The following is a 19812-nucleotide window of genomic DNA, read 5'->3' on the forward strand; positions in this document are numbered from 1 at the left end:
ATAAGTCTCTGAATATCCATGAGTGGCCCAGCCAGAGCCCGAGCCAGATCGAACATCTCTGGAGAGACCTGAAAAAAAAGCTGTACAGCGACGCTCCCCATCGGACGCTCCCCATCCAACCTGACAACGCTTGGGATAATCTGCAGAAAATAATGGGAGAAACTCCCTGAATACAGGTGCGCCAAGCTTGTAGCGTCAAACCCAAGAAGACTTGAGGCTGTAATCACTGCCAAAGGTGCTTCAACTAAGTACTGAGTAAAGGGTCTGAATATTTATGTAAATGTGATATTTCAGTTTTATATTTTTATACATTTGCTAAATTTTCTAAGCCTGTTTTTGCTTTGTCTATATGCGGTATTGTGTGTAGATTAAGAGGGAAGAAAACAATTTAATACATTTTAGAATAAGGCTGTAACGTAACAAAATATGGAAAAAGTGAAGGAGTCTGAATACTTTACAAATGCACTGTACAGTAGCTTTTTCACAACCAAGTATACATGCGGTACAAAGTATATATCAAATGTTTCTATTAATTTGCAGGCAGTATTGAGGCAAAGTAGAACAGGCACATCTCATTCACTACAACCCTGAGCTGTAGCCAGAGCCTGGCTCAGGTCAATGTTGGCCAAGGTAGGTGACAGGTCAGTGGGGCTGGTAGGGGAGTGTAGGATGTCACAGTCAAAGTTCTGGAAGTAGTCCATAGACAGGCCCCGCATTGCTTTGACTGGACGATCAGGATGGTTCTTCAGTTCAAGAATTAATTCAACAGGTCTCTTCTGTAGTAGCTGAGAGTCAAAGGAAGTGCCATGGAAAAACACCTGCCTTTTGAAGCGCTCCAGGCTATGTAGGCGATGGGCTGGGTTCTTGCATAGGAGCTGGAGTCACAAACAGGATGGAGAAAGAAAGAAAAGCATTGAGAATTTGTTGTGATGGTATTTTGTTGATACTCTGAGACAATCCTACTACAGATGACTTCTGACCTCTGTGAGCAGAAGGGCTAGCGCAGGCCTGAAGGTCTTGGGTATGGAGTATGGGCAGTCTCTGACCTTTCTCAGCATGTTGCAGTGGTCTGGCTCTGGAGGTACAGGGAACTATGGAGATGACAGAATTAGCACCAACAACATCTCTAGACTAGCATTTCGATTTGCATGACAGGACAGCTTAAAAGAAGAAGAAAAACAACCTTTCTAACAGCTATTACATCATCACATATTAATTTAATTAATATGAACTGTGGTGGTGATCACACCTTTCCAGTCACCATTGAGAACAACAGAATGCCGAGAGACCACCAATCAGCAGCATGGCTGTAGGGACCCCCACTCAGGACTTCAGGAGCTGTTTGGACAGAGGACCATCCCAGTGAGATTATAATAGGTGCTTCATGTGTAGTGACCATTAACTTTGCCTGATCCCAAGAATCTCACCCATGTATTGGATTGTCCCACAAATTGTAAATGCTCTTGCGCCCCGCTCAAGACGGCGAGAAAGTCCAAAGTCAGCTAAACGCAGATGGCCTGCATCAAACAGATACAGCAGTATTTTACATAGAGTACTTTACAAATCCAATTCCAGTTATTCTACCTGACTAATATGAAGCTTAAACTACTTTCACCATAAAAATGATATCTTCGAGAATATTCCCAACAACAACAACACTGAAGTGTCCACTGTATTATAAGGCCCTCTAGTGTTGTCTTATATTATTTGCAGTAGAAAGTAAACTAAACCATACGTCAAATGTATGCATGTGTAAAGAACGTCACGCTGTTTGCTTAGCGAGTACAACTTCCTCCCGATTCGGCCTGGTTGCGAACTCGGGATCTCTGCCTCGCAAAATACACGTGACCGTCCTCCCTCAAGCGGCTTAGCTGATAGCGCCACCTCAAAAGCTAGCTAATGAGACGGCGCAAGCAGGACACTTAAGGCTGAGGAGTACGTTTCACACATCCCAATGTGCTACACATGCATGACTGTTCTGTAAACTGCTTTGGATAAAAGTGTCTACTAAATGGTTTATATATGAATATATTTTTTAAGCCAGCATTACCTTGGTCAGACAGAAGGACATTCTCCATCTAAAAAATTCAGAATTAATCAGATGATTATAAACTTTCCAGTGAAGTTATAAATATGAGTCATTTAGTTGCAAGATTTATGTACAAAGAATAAAGTTCATGATCAAAACAAACGTTCATACCTTCACATCCCTATGCATGATCCCAAAGTCGTGAAGGAAACCTACCGATCAGACACACCCATTATAATGAGTAAAGGTGAAACTTAAACAATGATCTCATACACATTTTTGGAGAATATACAAGTGTATACACACTTGAGGGACACTCACCCAAAGCACAGCCTAGCTCTGCAGCGAACACCCGAGCCTCATCATCCCCAAACTGGCCCTTCAGTATCCAGTAGGTGTACAGGTCTCCAGTACTGCAGTACTCACACACTGTAGGAAGACAGACAGTCACACACAATGATCCATCTTAGTACATAACAAGGCTATGTATAGTACACTGATCCAGGGCTGGGAGTAGATGACCCCTGCTGAAACACAAGCACTTGAAAAGGAAGGAGCAGTGGAGGAGAGAAGCAATAGGAGAAAATTAATTTGTCGTAAGTCACAGAGTTGCAAGTTTTTTAAGGCTGGGGGAAGCATAGGAAGGGAAAGGGCTGATGTTGGGGAAGGAGCTAAGTGTCAGTGAGAGACACAAATGAACTCAAACATGCCTTTATCCACTAATAAGGGTGCTATTAAAAAATCTAAAGGAAGGGAAATTTGGTTCAGAGGCCACAGGACTGTATGATACACACTAAAATCTCAGTAGGTGGCAGTATAATTCTTCAGACGAGTCATGGGGCTCAGACTGAGGAGACAACAGTAAATAGCAGAAAGGCCAGATAATGCCATAGTTAACACTCCTGCTAGGGAGAGCGAGACAACCCATTGGGCACACACTGGTTGAATCAACGTTGAACTGACGTACCCAGTGGGAAGCTCCAATGTGAGACACAGGGAGGTTAAAGAGAGGAGCGGATAAATAGGGATCTAGCTATATCACATTAGTCACTCACTAATGAAGAGGTGGCGCTGGGTCTGCCAGCAGTCCTGCAGATTGTGGAGGAATGGGTGGCTGAGCTGCCGCTGCAACGCAACAGGCAACACACACAGCAACAGTGTGGATGTCAGCAAAGACACTCAGTATAACTAAATGTGATTTAGGAGGGATCTGAATGTAACCAGGTATTTTCAAAGATGGCAAATGTTTTTTTTTTTTTTTTCAGCAAAAGCTCCATGGGACCATGATTGTTGTTGCATAGAAGCTCATAGGGATAATCGTCATAGTCATTGTTAGAGCTCAGTGAGTCATAGTTTAGGGATAACATGCTGGAAACAAAGTCAGGAGCTAAGCTAGGATAGCAGCCTTACAGGTCATCCTGCTGTGTGACCTACCTGAATGATGACCTCCTCCTTTGACTGTTCCAGGACCCCATGCTTAAGTATCTCAGACTTGGGTAAAACCTGTAGAGCAACACAATACAATAAAATGAAATGCAGGGTAGGAATAGAATACACTAGATGTGTGTAGATGTCACATGAAATATAGTGCTGGTAAAATGTGATGTGACAGGAGGCTGAGGAGATTCACCTTAACGGCATAAGTCTTCTCCTTCGACCTGTCCTTTACTTTCAAGATAGGACCAAAGGAGCCTTTAGCTATGAAGCCCAGGATCTGAATGTCATGGAGAGAGTGAGATTCAAATGTTGCAATATTATTCAATATAATTCAAGGTAGGTTTCACACCAGATAGACCATCATATCATTTATTCCCCCCCCCCATATAGAATAACCAAGAAGTAATAAGTTACTGATTTATCGGTTGTTTGCCTATCAATGAATGATTTCATTACATCTGATGAAGAGACAACGTTTTCATCAAAGATTGAAATCATGTGTGGTCCAGGTGTTCAATACAAATGAAGTTAAGGAGGACTACCTGGAAATCGTCTTGCCCAGTAAATGTACGGTGTGGGAACTCAGGCAGAAAGACAGAGATGAAGCCAGGGAGTGTCGACTCCATGCCAGGCTTCTGAGGGCTGTGTCCTGGGGGGAGGAGGTCCTCAGGGATTGGGGCTCCGCTGCCGAGCTCCATGCCCTGTGTGGCCAGAACAGGTGGGCCAAGGTGGCGAAGTCCATCAGTAAAGGATATTCCAATATTGGAGAGAAGGCCATGCCAGCCTTGATTGCGTCGTCTCTCCTGGCTTGGCATCTGTTTCTACATTGAGGACAGCGGCTTTCTAATTTGTGATGGTTCTAATTACAAGTTGTGCTGTGAGTAGCAAGTAACTATAGCTAAATGTCAAACATCTATTGATGTTACTTACTGGCATATGCCACACTAGAATCATGCAGGACTAAATCAGCATTGGATAGAGATTTCACATGAACATGTGCCAACATAAACAAACGATTGTTGAAGACATTCATTAAAAACCTCTTAAAGATCAGCCCCTTTTTATTTATTTTTTGCCTAAAATGACATACCCAAATCTAACTGCCTGTAGCTCAGGACCTGAAGCAAGGATATGCATGTTCTTGATACCATTTGAAAGGAAACACTTTGAAGTTTGTGGAAATGTGAAATTTATGTAGGCGTATAACACATTAGATCGGGTAAAAGAAAATACAATGAAAAAACATATTTTTTGTACCATCATCTTTGAAATGCAAGAGAAAGGACATGTCTTATTCCAGTGCAGTCGCCACTAGATGGCAGCAGCGTATGTGAAAAGTTTTAGACTGATCCAATGAACAATTGCATATCAGCTCAAAATGTATCTAGACTGCCCAAATGTGCCTAATTGGTTTATTAATACATTATCAAGTTCATGATTGTGCACTCAAACAATTGCATGGTATTCTTTCCATGTAATAGTTACTGTAAATTGGAAATTGCAGCTAGACTAACAACAATGTAAGCTTTCTGCCCCTATCAGATATATCTATGTCCTGGGAAATGTTCATGTTACTTACAATTTCATGCCACATTAGCTTAACCGTCCCGAACAAGAGAATTTCCCAGCAGCCACAGGGAGCCACTCCCCCGTCCCTTTTAATATAACTCCCCAAGGATCCTTAGGCGCTTTGCATTAAAAACAGTTCAGTGCACTCATATTGGCCAGCACCACGTGAAATGTCATTGTAAAATATTTACTGAAAATCATTGTTCAGTTTACATATACATTTCGGTAAACAGATTAATATTCATAAAAAACTATTCAAAGTAAGGTGCTCGTCACCGGTTTATATTCGCTGAACTCACGTGTTTCTAAACGCCAATATTGTCGCGAGCTAGCGGCTTGCCTACTATACAAAAGGTATAAATGCATCACTTATGTGGAACAGACCTTAGATTTGTAGGCTAAAGCAGTCTGAAAGGACATGTGATCAAACCTGATAACGTCATAGATAGGTGTAGACTACGTCTGAAGATCTCTTACCTTGTGTTTACTTGAGTTGCTGCCCATCACATTGCTTGGTAAACCTCGATCAAACCACATCATTATTTTCCCAATTGGTTAGTTTTAACACGGTCTTACAATGCCTTGTAAAACATGGAGCGCACATTCCTGACCCGCCATGACTGAACAGCGCGCAGGGTGAGTCTGATCATCTCGAGAGACGAATGATAACATCACATTCGATGGTATTCTACAGAAGGCGAAATTCCGCTCCAGTTCACCCTGTCAGATGAATGATCAAATCAGCCACTCACACTCCACTGGGATAACGGCTAAAATCAAAACGCCACATTTCTGTTAACCAATCATACATCTAATTACGAAATAAATGATAAATTAACGGTGTAGTGACCTTCTGAGAACATACATGATACATTCAGCTATAAGAGACATTAGAACAACTATTTTATTGACAAACATTTATAGTTACATATATGGTGCTCATTTCAGTGAGGTATAATCAATTTTTCTTTAAATATTTTGACAGAAATATTTGACATCTTGCACTTTAAGGAAGCTGTAACTGAATAACAAACTCAGTAGGTGTAGGTACAGTTGTGATTGAAAAGAAATAACCATGGTTACAAAAATATCTGAAAATACTTTGCTTAAAAAGTGCTGTAGTGTTAAAATTTCAAAACATTATCAAGACAAGCTGCAACAAAATTATTTTTGCAGAGACTATCAAAGCTGACAGAATAACTGCCATAAAATAGAAAACAAGAACATATTTTCGCACAGATATGTTTAGGAACTGCAGTATAAAACGTAAGTCTGCTGTGGCATATATGTTGTTGGAGAAGTCTCATGCAGGGTACCAAATTATATATTTGTGATCTTTTACAGGGATGCACTTCCCAGTCAGTGTGACAGTATCATACAGACTTGAGTAAAATTCCAACAATATAATAAAAGTACAAGGCTAGAATATATCTCCCCTGTACTAGTGAATCAGGCATTTCTAACTGTTGCAACAGACAGCATTTCTATGGTTGTCAAGGTGCTTTCATTTGAGATTAAAATGTTTTACAATCTACCTGATTTACATTTGCTTGAGGATACAGTATTCCTGAACCAGCAGGAAACAATGCTCTCAACAAATCACATTAGCTGCATCTTAAATGGCATCCTATCCAATATAAAGTGCACTACTTCGGCATCCTATCCTCTAAAGTAGTGAACTATATAGGGAAGAGGGTGCAATTTAAGACAGTCAACATATAAACTATGAAATGTTCTAATCGATTTACAGGGGAAATGAGCAGACAGTGAAACTAAAATAAAATACCCATCACCCCAGTCATGCTATTAATGCAACAAGTATAGGCTGCTGATTCTGAAAGTTCAGGACCATGTGTGATGCATTGAATGAAAATGAAATGTTTAATGTATGGCACAAAAAACAAAAACAAAGATACATTTGGTCAATAAGACCCTGGCATGTTTTTAGCAGAGAAGTGTGCCCCGTATCCATAACACCTCTTAGAAAAAGAGTGCTGATCTAGGATCAGTTGTTACTTTTAGATCATAACAAATACAATTATGTGGACAGGAGGGGATTTGATCCTAGATCAGCACCCCTACTCAGACACATTGAATATGGGCCCTGGTCATACATGAAAATACATGCTTCATTGGACAGCAGTTGAGAGAGAATTACTACATACTTTCTATATAGTTTTGTACGTTCAAATATGGACTGGAGTAGTTTATCCTAAAATAATAATTTGAGCCATCGTGGGCCATATTTAATTGGCTGGCGTGCCGGACTTGGCTCGCAGGCCGTAGTTTGTCCCCCTCCAGGTAAGAAAGAACAGGGTGTGTTTTATTATCAGTCTCTGTTCCCCATAATGACCTGCTACCTCTATCTTCACACCAGAGCATACAGTATTCAACCAGGTCAAGTGTCATCAGATAATACGCTAGTAAAGACATTGACCTCTCCATGATTCCCTGGGCGTGAGCTACTGTAGCTACCATAGACTGCATCCCAAATGGCACCCTATTTTCTATACAGTACACTACACTACTTCTGACCAGGAACCATAGGGCCCTGTTTGAATGTAGTTCACTGTGTGGGGTATAGGGTGCCATTTGGGACACTTCCATAGACTAGAGCGCAGTGGTCCAGTACAGTACTGGTTCAGTGTGAGTGTATGTGGGCCTATGGGTCACTTGCGTCGGCTGAAGATGCTCTTCTTGCTGGAACTCTTGTCTGAGCTGCTGAGACCGATGAGGAGTCGGGCCTTCTCATCCTCCTCCTGCTGCTGCTGCATGCTACTGTCTGACTTCCCCTCAAACGCCTTGCTCCGAGAGTCAGAGCCCGACGCCGGCTTCAGACGCAGCTTCTCCTTTATCATCTACACACAGAGGGAGGGGAGGACACATGCCATAGGTCACTTCAGAAAATATGAAATAACATATGGTTCAAGAACTCCTTTATCATCTATGGATGTGAAAAGGAAAAAGTGACAAGTATATAGGACATATGACTGAAGTATCCTATACATAGTCTATATTGTGAGAGCTTTAGGCAGGGATTGGCATTTTGGCAGCTTGGAACATCATGAAGTGCCATTTTTGCCATCAAACTGCTACTGTAGGACATGACCGTGTTGGTAATGAGAGGCCAGGGTTCTGTGCAGTATGGAGTAGGATGAAGTTGCCCCTATATGCTGACCCTGGGTTAGTTTGGTATTTCCCCAAATAATGGTCAAGGGGAAGGGGAGGCTGATCCTAGATCTGTATCTAGGCGAACTTCACCCCACAATGGTTGGGTTAGTAATAAGCGGGACAGGGTTCAGTGCAGTACCTGTGCTACCAGTGCTTTCCTGCTGTCCCTCTTAACAGCCATGGCAAAGTCCAGCCAGGTCCACGTGTTGTTGTGGTACTCCAGACAAGGTAGAACCAGGTTCAGATCCTTCCAGTCAACACTGCTTTTCTCTCCCTATGTGGACACACAAGCACAAAATACATAATGAAACAGCATTGTCTGGGAGTTAAAAAGTACAACAGTTCATATAATTCTACAATAATCATATCTTCATTACATGTCTGTGTTTATTTATCTCCCATTTAATGATATTACATATTCATACATGAATATTACATTTTCAATATTAAACATTCAGATTCATTAAACATTTACTCAAATCAGCTATGGGATTATGTAATCTGGAAGGCAAGACAATGCTGTCATTGGAAAATAACGATTATTTTGCAAATCCCTAAAGACATGAAATTTAAAAATCGGAGGATTAAAAATGACGTCCAAGTCACAAAAAGCCAACAGTGTGAGAAGGTTAATATACAAACAGATAAAACACATGACAACACACCAGATGTTGAGGTATTTTTTCCAGTCTGAGAACAAAACATGTGACCTGATATGGGGTCAACACAGAATCATGATGACATCTCTCTTCATCTAATAATGGCTGAGTGAGATTTGTTATTTTACTTTTATTTAACCAGGCAAGTCAGTTAAGAACACATTTTTTTTTTCAATGACGGCCTAGGAACAGTGGGTTAACTGCCTGTCCAGGGGCAGAACGGGAATTTGTCAGCTCAGGGATTTGAACTTGCAACCGTTCGGTTACTAGTCCAACACTTTAACCACTAGGCTACCCTGCCGCAACATCTCTCTTCGAGGGGAATGTTTATTTATGAACTCACTGACACACCGACATGTATATAGAATCAATAACTGGCTTGAATCAAAGCATTGAGTACCGTTCTCCTTTAGCTAGTTGCAAAATCCAGACAACTTCTGGTACATATCCAGATATGTTGCTACCCTTAACTTCAGCACATGGTGATACCTACCTTATAGCTGACACACAGGGGAACCTGGGGGATCTTGATGTAGATGAAGGAGTTATTCATGGCTGCTCTCTCCTTCATCTTGTCGATGTCATCTACAGGATGCTAGGTAGGGAAATAAGACATACTTCGGTTTCCATACAGTATGGAAGACCTAAGGCTGCATCTGAAATGGCACCCTAAATACTCATCATAGTTCACTACTTTTAAACAAGGCCCATAGAGCGCTGGTCAAAATAAGTATATAACAAGAAAGTTGGGAAGTGCTTGTGAAAACAACGAGCCAATTACCCCAGCAGATGTAGCTGGGTGGCAACGTAGTACGGCTGTATGAACATTGGGGATACATCAACACAAAGATACATATTTTGACATTTCTCATAAAATTAAAAAAACAAATACCTCAACAGCCTTTCGGAAGGACCTCCTGACCCCCGATGTACGGTTCAAGCCCTGGGTGACCCCTTTGCTGGGGCCCATGACCCCCATGGTGTCTTCCGAGAGCTGCCGAGGCTTGATGACAGGCATGCCTGAGATACAATTTACATTAGTCATTTAGCGGACACTCTTATCCAGAGCGATTTACAAGTCACTGCAAGTGTAGTAGGTAAAACAACCACATAACATAGTAATTGTAGTTATACACCCTTCTTTGAAATAGCCGCAATCAGTAGAACCAGTGCCAGGAAGAAAAACAAGTGTGGATGTGAGTGCAAAAAAGACGGCAGCAGCACCACCACCTCTGAATGACTCCACCACCCCTCAGAGTCCACACCCTATACTCCTGTAACTCTGCAAAATGTCCAATAGGGCACCCTATCCCCTTTATAGTGCACTACTTTTGACCAGGGTCATAGTGCACTATGTAGGGAATAGGTTGCCATGTGGGATGCACCGTCTCACACAGCCCTCAAGGTCACAGTAGACCCAGGCTATTAATAGCCACCAAGGGTTACACAGCAACTACCAATCCAATACGATGTGTGGTATTGAAGAGTTGGCAACGATAATGGAAACTAATATTGATTGGTTGGGTGGAGAGAGGTGTGGATTTCAGGCTGGTCAACATGTAGAGGATGGATGGAGACTTGAGGGCAAGTGAACGTATATAGTACAGGATGACTGTTGCACGTCAATAACTGGTAAGTAAGCCTTGTCCGAGTCAGAATGGCCCATAGGGCAGGCACCTATCTTCTGCTTCTGTAGCTTGATGTACTCCCCCTGGGCAGGATGCTAACAGGTAGAGGCAATACACACCAGTAGTGACCATTCGGGACTTGTCCTCCTCATCAGCAACTTCCTCCTCCTCCACATTCCTTCCTGGGAAGAAGAATCCCATCATCCTTTTGAAGAACTGGTACATGAGCTGGATGGTGAGAGGAACCACGTTCACCTGGTGACACAAACACATTACAACAGAGAAACACTATCTACCTGTATGCTCCCAATGCTTTCATAATTAAACATGTTATGATCACATTAAGACATATCTAATGTTATGATCACATATGTTATGAGATCTTCAATGTTATGATCAAACAGGTTAACACATCTCTAGTGTTATGATCACATGCTTCCTCCTCACCTCAAAGTGCTCCTTGACTGAGATGCCTCCCACTGGGGGGCGGACCTTACTGAAGATGCGCAGGGCAAACTGACGGCCAGACTGACACGGGCTCTGAGGACGCAACACCACCTAGGAGACAGGTTTCATGAAGTTAAAAGTCACAACACAGAGGCTGCATCCCAAATGGCCCCAAAAGTAGTGCACTATATAGGGAATACGGTGTCATTCAGGACGCAGCCAAAATAACCACTGGAATAATGCCATGCTCCTAACTGCTGATTCATGAAGCAACCCAAAAATATATTTCATGTCATTTAGGAAACCAATTTAATTCAGAATACAGCATATTCTGTAAAGACAATAAAATGAATCTGAAATGTCTCCATACAGCATGAATGGTGAGCAGGAGGATAAATGAATCAATTCATGGATTTTTCCTCCCATATGAACAGGAAAACATTTGGAAAACAAACCTGACTTACACAGCGACGTAGGACATGGTACCGTAAAACATTCAGATGACGGTGCAAATGCAGTGAGGAGCACGCAATAAGAGGAAGGACTGGAGGTGGGCATTGGAATGACCCAGTCCCATGGTGGACATGCAATGTTGAATAACAAAGGATACGTCCCAAATGGTACCCTAATTCCATGAATAATGGACTACTATTAACCAAGGCCCATAGGCCTCTGGTCAAAAGTAGTGGACTATGTAGGGAATAGGGTGCCATTTGGGACATATACATTATATTCTGAGAGGGATTTCCGTGATGCTGACTGGATAAGCATGATGGTGTCAACAACAGTGACATGAACACCCAGTTACTGTACCAGCACCATACATACCCTCACATGCTGCACATAGGAAACCAAGTAGAGAGTTATCAACACAAGCAAACACTGCTTTAGGAGGTCTTTGTGAGCACATTTTGGGTGCAATAGGACCTGGAATCATTGGATCAGTAACAGCAGGAGATGGAAATTTCTTGTTTCTGACAAAAGACTGAAAAACTCAACAAAAAGGCTTGTACTATAAGAGACCCCTTTCAGATGCAATATTTGTAAGCTTCACAGGTTCATAGCGCCACCGGTTGTAAAAATGAGCTGTTGACTGCCCTTACCAAAGAAAAGGTCAGAGATAAGCATCATTTCCTGACCTTGTATGCAGCGTTGGGGAGCAGGTTGTTCATGGTGAACCAGCCCAGTTCCAGGAGATGCTCTGCTGTGTCATCTGACTTGTTCAGCTGTGGAAGGAGACAGTTTAACAGATGTTTAGCATCAACATCAGGGCCTGCATTCATAAAGCGTCTCAGAGTACTAATCTAGGATCAGGTATCCCTTGTCCATATCGTATTATCTAAGAGGCTAAACAGATCCTATTTCAGCACTCCTAATCTGAGACTTTTTGTGAATATGGGCCCAGCTCTCTAGCCAAAGCACAGTATCAAAAGAGTTATGGTCATCTCCTTGTTAGGACAGAGCAGCAGTGTCCTCCCTGCCCCCTGCTCACCTTGCTGTACATGAACCTCTGCAGCTCCAGCTCAGCGATGCCCAGCTGTCCATCCTCCTCAGTGAGACACCAGCGGGCCTGGGCAAAGCAGATCTCTGTCCTGCGAACCACACTCACGTCCTCCGGCGGCTTACGCAGCTCCAGCTTATTGGTCCTCTGCAGCTGGAAGTCTTTAAAACATCTGGGAGCAGAGAGTGACATGCAGGGAAGAACACAGGAGAGGATGAGTCAGTATTCTTAGGAAGTATCTCAGAACTTCCCATGGCTGGCCGAGTAGTTTTCCTAGGCATTGAAAAGATGGTGTGGTGAAAGTGCTCGGTAGTTTGACTTGGCATTGAATGGTGTGTCTGTGGCGGTGTTGGGCTGACCTGATGAGGATGTTGAGCTCCTCACTCTTCATCTGCATGTCAGTCTTCTCCTGATTGAGCTGGTTCTGAAGCCTCACGTTGATCTCTGACAGCTCATCTCCTCTCAGATCCTCAGGCTGGGCCTGGAGGGGTCACACCACACAGGTCAAATATACTCAAGTAGATATTTCAGTGCTTTGGGGTTCGTAACTCAGGGATGTGTTTTAATCCCTCTCTAGATTATAATTGGATGAAGTAAACTAGGAATTACCTTCACCTTTGGTTTTCACCTCACAAGTAACAGTGCTGAAATCAGCCATTGCCTCGCCACACAGGGCCTATGAGAAGAGTGTGAGTCAGTCCGTCCAATGGCTCACCCTGATATTGGAGTAGATCTGTTTCTCCAGGCGTCTGATCTGGGCCACGTGCTGCCTTACGGCCTCCTGCAGGTGTAGAATGCTGCTACGCTGCTCCTCTGGGTTACTGGAGATCTCCAGCTGGAAACGCACACGCTGCTTCTTCTCACTGTGCTCCTGAGGACAGAGCCCACACACAACATGGTCAGAGGGTAGGACACGAGGCATCCCAAATGGCGCTATTCCCTCTTTTGCCTATTTAGAACCCTGGTCAAAAGTAATGCACTACATAGGGAATATCATGCCATTTGGGATGCATAAGGGACAGTGCAGAGACCTCAGCTATCATACAGTAGGGGTGAATCCGAACTTCCACTCAAGTACAATTTTCACTTAGTCTCCCACTGACCTCAATACATGACTAAGTGAAAATTCGACTTAAGTAGAAGTTAGTAATTGCCCCGTATACAGTTGCATATGCTACAGGACAAAACACTGCCTAGTCAGATGTTGAGGCATCTCGTTACCTTGCGTTTGGGCTCAACGTGCAGCAGTAGGTTGTTGACGATGTCCAGGATCATAGCATACTGCACAGGGTTGGTGGAGATCTCCAGGTCATGGTGAATGAGGGTGAAGGTGTCCACAGCCCCTGATAGTGAAGTGGGGGGAAAGACATCAAGTCGAAAGGCTCAAGCCTTTACACTGAATAACACTACAGCAACATTGTCAGCATGTTCTGACACTGTATTTGAAGATGTCGGCTGCCTCACAGAATTAAATAGAACATAATGGACTTTGGCATCCAAAAAACAGGATTCAATTCAGGAAAAAGTTCATTCTAGAAACTGATAAAAAAAATTGTGAAATATTGTATCAAATGTTGTATAAAATAGTGCATATATGAGCTCTTTGGGGTGCCTTACCAGCTTGTTTTTTCAGCAGGTCTTCCTTCTCGTTGCGGCGTATCTCTGGAGGTTTGATCTGCGTGGCCAGCTCAGGGTCGATGTCGTGGCTGTAGCCGATGTAGTACATGCGACAGCTGCAACGAGAGATGATACGCTGGACCTGCTGAGTGTCATTCACCTGGGCCGGCTGGTTCCAGTCTGGATTCAAAGAGAACAGAGAGGAAGTGTTACATTTACCTTGACACATAAGTTAAAGGGTAAATATACCACTTAAAAAAGTCTTAAGTGCCACGATGTTAACTACAGAACATAAACACTTTCCGTTTACAGATTTCAGTTTACAGTGCATTCGGAAAGTATTTAAACCCCGTGACTTTTTCCACATTTTGTTATGTTACAGCCTTGTTCTAAAATAGATTAAATAGATTTTTCCCCTCATCAATCTACACACAATACCAAAGCAAAAACAAGTTTTTAGAAATGTTAGCAACTTTATTAAAAAAATACAAATTTGAAATATCACATTTACATAAGTCTTCAGACCCTTTACTCAGTACTTTGTTGAAGAACCTTTGGCAGTGATTATAGCCTCAAGTCTTCTTAGGTATGACGCTATAAGCTTGGCACATCTGTATATGGGGAGTTTCTCCCATTCTTCTCAAGCTCTGTCAAGTTGCATGGGGAGCGTTGCTGCACAACTATTTTCAGGTCTCTCCAGAGATGTTCCTGCCGCTGAAAAACATCACCCACAGCATGATGCTGCCACCCCCATGCTTCACCATAGGGATGGTACCAGGTTTCTTCCAGACGTGATGCTTGGCATTCAGGCCAATGAGTTCAATCTTGGTTTCATTAGACCAGAATCGTGTTTCTCATGGTTTCAGAGTCCTTTAAGTACCTTTTGGCAAAACTCCAAGTGGGCTACCATGTGCCTTTTACTGAGGAATGGCTTCTGTCAGGCCACTCTACCATAAAGGCCTAATTAGTGGAGTACTGCAGAGATAGCTGTTCTTCTGGAAGGTTCTCCCATCTCCACAGAGGAACTCTGGAGCTCTGTCAAAGTGACTGTCACTTGCCTGACCAAGGCCCTTCTCCCCTGATTGCTCAGTTTGGCCGGGCAGCCAGCTCTAGGAAGAGTCTTGGTGGTTCCAAACTTCTTCCGTTTAAGAATGATTGGAGGCCACTGTGTTCTGGGGGACCTTCAATGCTACAGACATTTTTTGGTACCCTTCCCCAGATCTGTGCCTCGAAACAATTGAATTTACCACATGTGGACTCCAATCAAGTTGTAGAAACATCTCAAGGATGATCAATGGAAACAGGATGCACATGAGCTCGATTTTGAGTCTTATAGCAAAGGGTATGTATAGTTATGTTAAAAGGTATGTTTAATTTAAAAAAAAATATATATATAAATTTGCACAATAAAAAAAAAATACAAAAAAAAATAAAAACAACTTTTCTCTGTCATTATGGGGTCTTGTGTGTAGATTGAGATATTTTTATCTAATCCATTTTAGAATAAGGCTGTAACTTAACAAAATGTGGACAACAAAATCAAGGGGTCTGAATACTTTCCGAATGCACTCTATGTAGACACTGGCATGGTGCTGGAGATAACAATATATATTTTTTAAATATGGAATTTCACTTTAAGGAAAGATTCACATCAAGATGAGATTTTCAGCTTTGAAGGGCCAGGGTTTAAACATTTCATGAAGTAGAGTATGTGCGAAGAGCAGCAGTACCTGTTGTGGTGCTGACCATGCCTCCAACAGCCTGGCCACTCTCCATCAGCTCCAGCACTGAGTCCAGGTGACGCTGCCTGTGCTCCTCAATGTTTTTCACCTGCAGACGCACCATGCACAACCAAGGCAAAGACACACGGTCAAAGCTGTAACAGCACCCTGAATCTGAAAGATACAAATATGCTCTCTACTATGCACCTACTATAAAAATACTCTGTCGTGCAACTTGGACTTGAGCCCGAATGTAAACCATACACAATACATCATCATTCAACGCTACAGATGATCATTTATGGTAGTTATTGTTAAAGCTTTTGGGTGACCTGACCAAATTCACATGGAAAAGTGAGCGTTTTTGATCTGTCACTCATTGAAAGAAAGTCTAAGAAGCGGTAGATCTGTTCTATGCGTGCCATTTCTATGCTTCCATTTTCTTAAGCTCCATTTTTGCGTCTTTTCCTTTTGTTGTTTTGTACACCAGCTTCAAACAGCTGAAAATACAATATTTTTGATTATGGAAAAGATTGTACCATCTACACCGCTGGGATCTATGATTCTCGACACTATACTTGCTTTATCACAAACTGAAATTAGAAACTATTTGAATTTTAGCAACCAGGAAATGGCAGAGTGATTTCTGGATAGTGCATCTTTAAGAGCCTGTTAATAATGTTTTCACTGGCCCACCTCAAGCCACAACTGCCAGTCCTCCTGCTCTGAGGGGTTGGGTTCCATGGTGGCAAAGTACTGCATGCCGTCAAGCAGACAGGTCCAGGTGGTCTTCTGCTTGAGGGTGTCGCTGTACCAGGCCGGGTGGTGCTCACACTGCAGCAGCTGAGCCTTGGCAGCAGACACCAGCACGCAGCCAGCTGTCTCTGTGCCACGCAGCATCATCTACAGACAGACAGCAGAGCAGGATTATAACTTTGGGTCCTGTTAGCAAACACTGTTACATTTGGGGGCAAATAAAAGTGTGATTGGCCCACTGGGCTTTACAATCCTAATCTGATTTGCCATGAACCTAAACACCCAGACTAGTTGTCAGTTGTACCTGACAGTTGACCAGCTCGATGAACCAGTTGCGGTTGTAGACGTCGTCTGTCTGGCAGGCAGCGATGCCACACAGCTGATCACTCACACCAGAGTCCTCCTCTGAGAACACCACAAACTTATCAGTCTCCTCAATCAGCTTCTGCAGCATGGACGTCCCTGCAGAGTGAAGAGGAAGGAAGAGTTGAAGAAACAGTCAGTAAATTCTATTCAAAGATGCTTTATGTGGCCTGGCTGGCCTAGCAGTAATACTGCAGCCTCTAACATTAATACACTACACAACCAAAAGTATGTGGACACCTGCTCGTCGAACATCTCATTCCAAAATCATGGGCATTAATATGGAGGTGGTCTCCCCTTTGCTGCTATAATAGCCCCCACTCTTCTGGGAAGGCTTTCCACTAGATTGAAACATAGCTGCTGGGACTTGTTTCCATTCAGCCACGAGCATTAGTGACGTTGTGCGATTAGGCCTACCTCGCAGTCGGCGTTCCAATTCATCCCATCTCGATGGGGTTGAGGTCAGAGCTCTGTACAGGCCAGCCATGTTCTTCCCACAACAATCTGAATGTACCATTTATGTATGGACTTCGCTTTGTACACGGGTGAAACAGAAAAAGGGCCTTCCCTAAACAGTTGCCACAAAGTTGGACGCACAGAATCGTCATTGTATTCTATAGCATTAATATTTCCCTTCACTGGAACTAAGGGGCCTAGCCGGAACCATGAAAAACAGCACCAGACCATTATTTCTCCTCCACCAAACTTTACAGTTGGCACTATGCATTGGGGCAGGTAGCTTTCACCTAGCATCCGCCAAACCCAGATTCGACCGTTGGACTGCTAGATGGTGAAGCGTGATTCAACACTCCAGAGAAAGCCTTTCCACTGCTCCAGAGTCCAATGGCGGCGAGCATTACACCACTCCAGCCAACACTTGTCATTGTGCATGGTGATCTTAGGCTTTTGTTGCTCCTAGACCTTTCCACTTCACAATAACATAACTTACAGTTGCCTGGGGCAGCTCAAGCAGGACAGAAATCTGACGAACTGACTTATTGGAAAGATGGCATCCTATGACGGTGCCACATTGAAAGTCGCCAAGCTCTCAGTAAGGGCAATCTATTGCCAATGTTTGTCTATGGAGATTGCATGGCGGTGTGCTCAATTTTATACACCTGTCAGCAACGTGTGTGACTGAAATCACCAAATCCAATCATTTGAAGGGGTGTCCACATACTTTTGTATATACTGTATAGTGTATCTACAGTGTTGACATGGGTTGGAAACCGGCCTAGTGGCCTTTGACACATCATCCCTCTTTCTTTCCCCACTGTCATCCTCGATCACTATCTGTTCAACACAATCTGAAAATACCTTCAAAATATATATTTAAAAAGAAAATACCATAAAATACCATCAACTTAGGCTGCACTTCTCCTACCTTCGTGCTGGCTCTTCTCAGGGCGGCTGGTGCTGGGCATGGTTGGGGTGGAGGGGGCCGTGCTGGGGCCGCCGGAGTAGTTGGACAAAGAGCGCTTGAGCTTCTTGGCAGCTTGCAGTGTAGTGTCTATCCTCAGGCCCTTCAGAGCCTCTGTGGAGAGGTTCCTCTTGAGAACGGCTGCCTTCTTGTAGCCGTCGTACAGACCGAACGCTATGTTCCTGTTAGTGGTGGTCCAGGAGGCTCGCAGGTCAACCAGGCACAGCTTGTGGGTGTAGGGGGCATTTGCCTCATCTTTTGGGTTCCCCTCCTGTCACAATGAGAAAAACCATCATTACACTTCAGGTTTTTACAAGAGATCTAGCTTCACCTTTTGACTGGAGAACTACAAATGAAGGGTTGAAACACAGAGCCAGAACAAATATAATTAATTTAAACCTGACTACAATGGTTAAGCTACTGTGTGCGTCCCAACTTGCGCCCTATTGGTCCTGGTCAAAAGTAGTCAATGACATAGGGAATAGGGTGCAAATGGAGACACACAGCCTGTGCAATCAACTTTGGGGTGTCTACCATGCCCTCCCCATCAGTTGCGGTTCGAGCTTGTGTGGCTCCCTGGGCGAACCCCCCCATAACAATTAAAACTATATAAATATATACCAAAATAAGACTCATAAATATCAAAAATTAACTAAGACAAATAGAAACAAATTGTAGTATATAAACACAAATAAAAAAAGAGAATCAAATTACACCATTACACTATTGCTAACAAAAGACACAAATAGAACAAACTTAAAGAGAACATGATTATTACACTATTGCACTTCAAACAAGAGAAACACACTAAATTGCTCAACTAATTGCATTACTAATTGTACAAAGTTAGAGGTGCGCTATTTGATAAGATTCCCCGTTCCACCTACCTCAGGCATCCAGCGGGGAGACCGGAGGTCAACCTACCCCCCTCCCCATATCATACTTCTGAATTGGAGACCTTCCCAGGCAGTAGCCTGCCTAGCTCACAAACTAGAATCAGGGCACCCACTCCGACAAGGATAATTGACCCACAGTCCCACACGGTGACATGACTTCATTGACGTGACGTGCAAAAGAGCGATAGAAAACCGATCGCGCAAATGTCACCATTCCAAATGTGTTTTTTGTTGTTGTGCGGGTGCCCTGTGACACCCCCGGCAAGATGCCGCCTATACCTAAATCCGCTACTGCTCCCCATTGTCTTACCTCCTCCATACGGTTGCTCTGGCGCTGGTAACTGAGGGAGGACAGGCCGAGCAGGTGGGTTTTCTTCACCTGGGCGTTGATCTGGTGGTCAGCCGTCTCGTCCCAGGTGGAGGCCATGAGGTGCACCGTCATCAGGGACAGCTCTGACACCATCTGGGTCACGTTCCACTCAGAGATCAGCCTCCTCATCACCGTGCCCGCTGAGAGAACAGACAGACAACACACACACACACAATTGAGTTAGACCAACAGACAGGCTGCTCAACAACTCAGTCTCAAATTATACCC

General features: G+C 43.4%; 2 protein-coding genes across 7 annotated transcripts in view; both read right to left on the bottom strand.

The window, feature by feature from the left end:
* Window positions 1-399: 399 nt before the first annotated feature.
* Window positions 400-5760, bottom strand: rskr (ribosomal protein S6 kinase related). The gene is made up of 12 exons (XM_024445798.2): window positions 5513-5760; window positions 4009-4287; window positions 3660-3743; window positions 3464-3532; window positions 3085-3154; window positions 2351-2458; window positions 2201-2241; window positions 2051-2078; window positions 1428-1517; window positions 1250-1338; window positions 981-1091; window positions 400-875 (listed from the first exon to the last, which is right to left on the bottom strand). Exons 1-12 carry the CDS (start codon window positions 5573-5575, stop codon window positions 573-575), a joined length of 1335 nt encoding a protein of 444 aa, XP_024301566.2. The 5' UTR covers window positions 5576-5760; the 3' UTR covers window positions 400-572.
* A 161-nt stretch (window positions 5761-5921) lies between these two features.
* Window positions 5922-19812, bottom strand: part of LOC112267094 (protein KIAA0100) — a 29183-nt gene continuing 15292 nt past the window's right edge. For 5 of the 6 annotated variants that reach the window (XM_024445166.2, XM_024445167.2, XM_024445164.2 and 2 more), the window contains exons 23-39: window positions 19525-19724; window positions 18283-18589; window positions 16840-16997; window positions 16476-16682; window positions 15789-15888; window positions 14059-14238; window positions 13663-13784; window positions 13157-13312; window positions 12801-12922; window positions 12433-12613; window positions 12080-12166; window positions 10941-11051; window positions 10613-10748; window positions 9758-9885; window positions 9359-9460; window positions 8346-8480; window positions 5922-7893 (exon numbers count right to left, since the gene is read on the bottom strand). In XM_024445166.2, coding sequence (XP_024300934.1) covers window positions 7705-7893; window positions 8346-8480; window positions 9359-9460; window positions 9758-9885; window positions 10613-10748; window positions 10941-11051; window positions 12080-12166; window positions 12433-12613; window positions 12801-12922; window positions 13157-13312; window positions 13663-13784; window positions 14059-14238; window positions 15789-15888; window positions 16476-16682; window positions 16840-16997; window positions 18283-18589; window positions 19525-19724 — 2621 coding nt within the window. In that variant the 3' untranslated portion in view covers window positions 5922-7704. The other variant, XM_024445170.2, reaches the window with a different exon arrangement.

The sequence above is a fragment of the Oncorhynchus tshawytscha genome, linkage group LG14, assembly GCF_018296145.1.
Source record: "Oncorhynchus tshawytscha isolate Ot180627B linkage group LG14, Otsh_v2.0, whole genome shotgun sequence".
Lineage (NCBI taxonomy): Eukaryota > Metazoa > Chordata > Actinopteri > Salmoniformes > Salmonidae > Oncorhynchus > Oncorhynchus tshawytscha.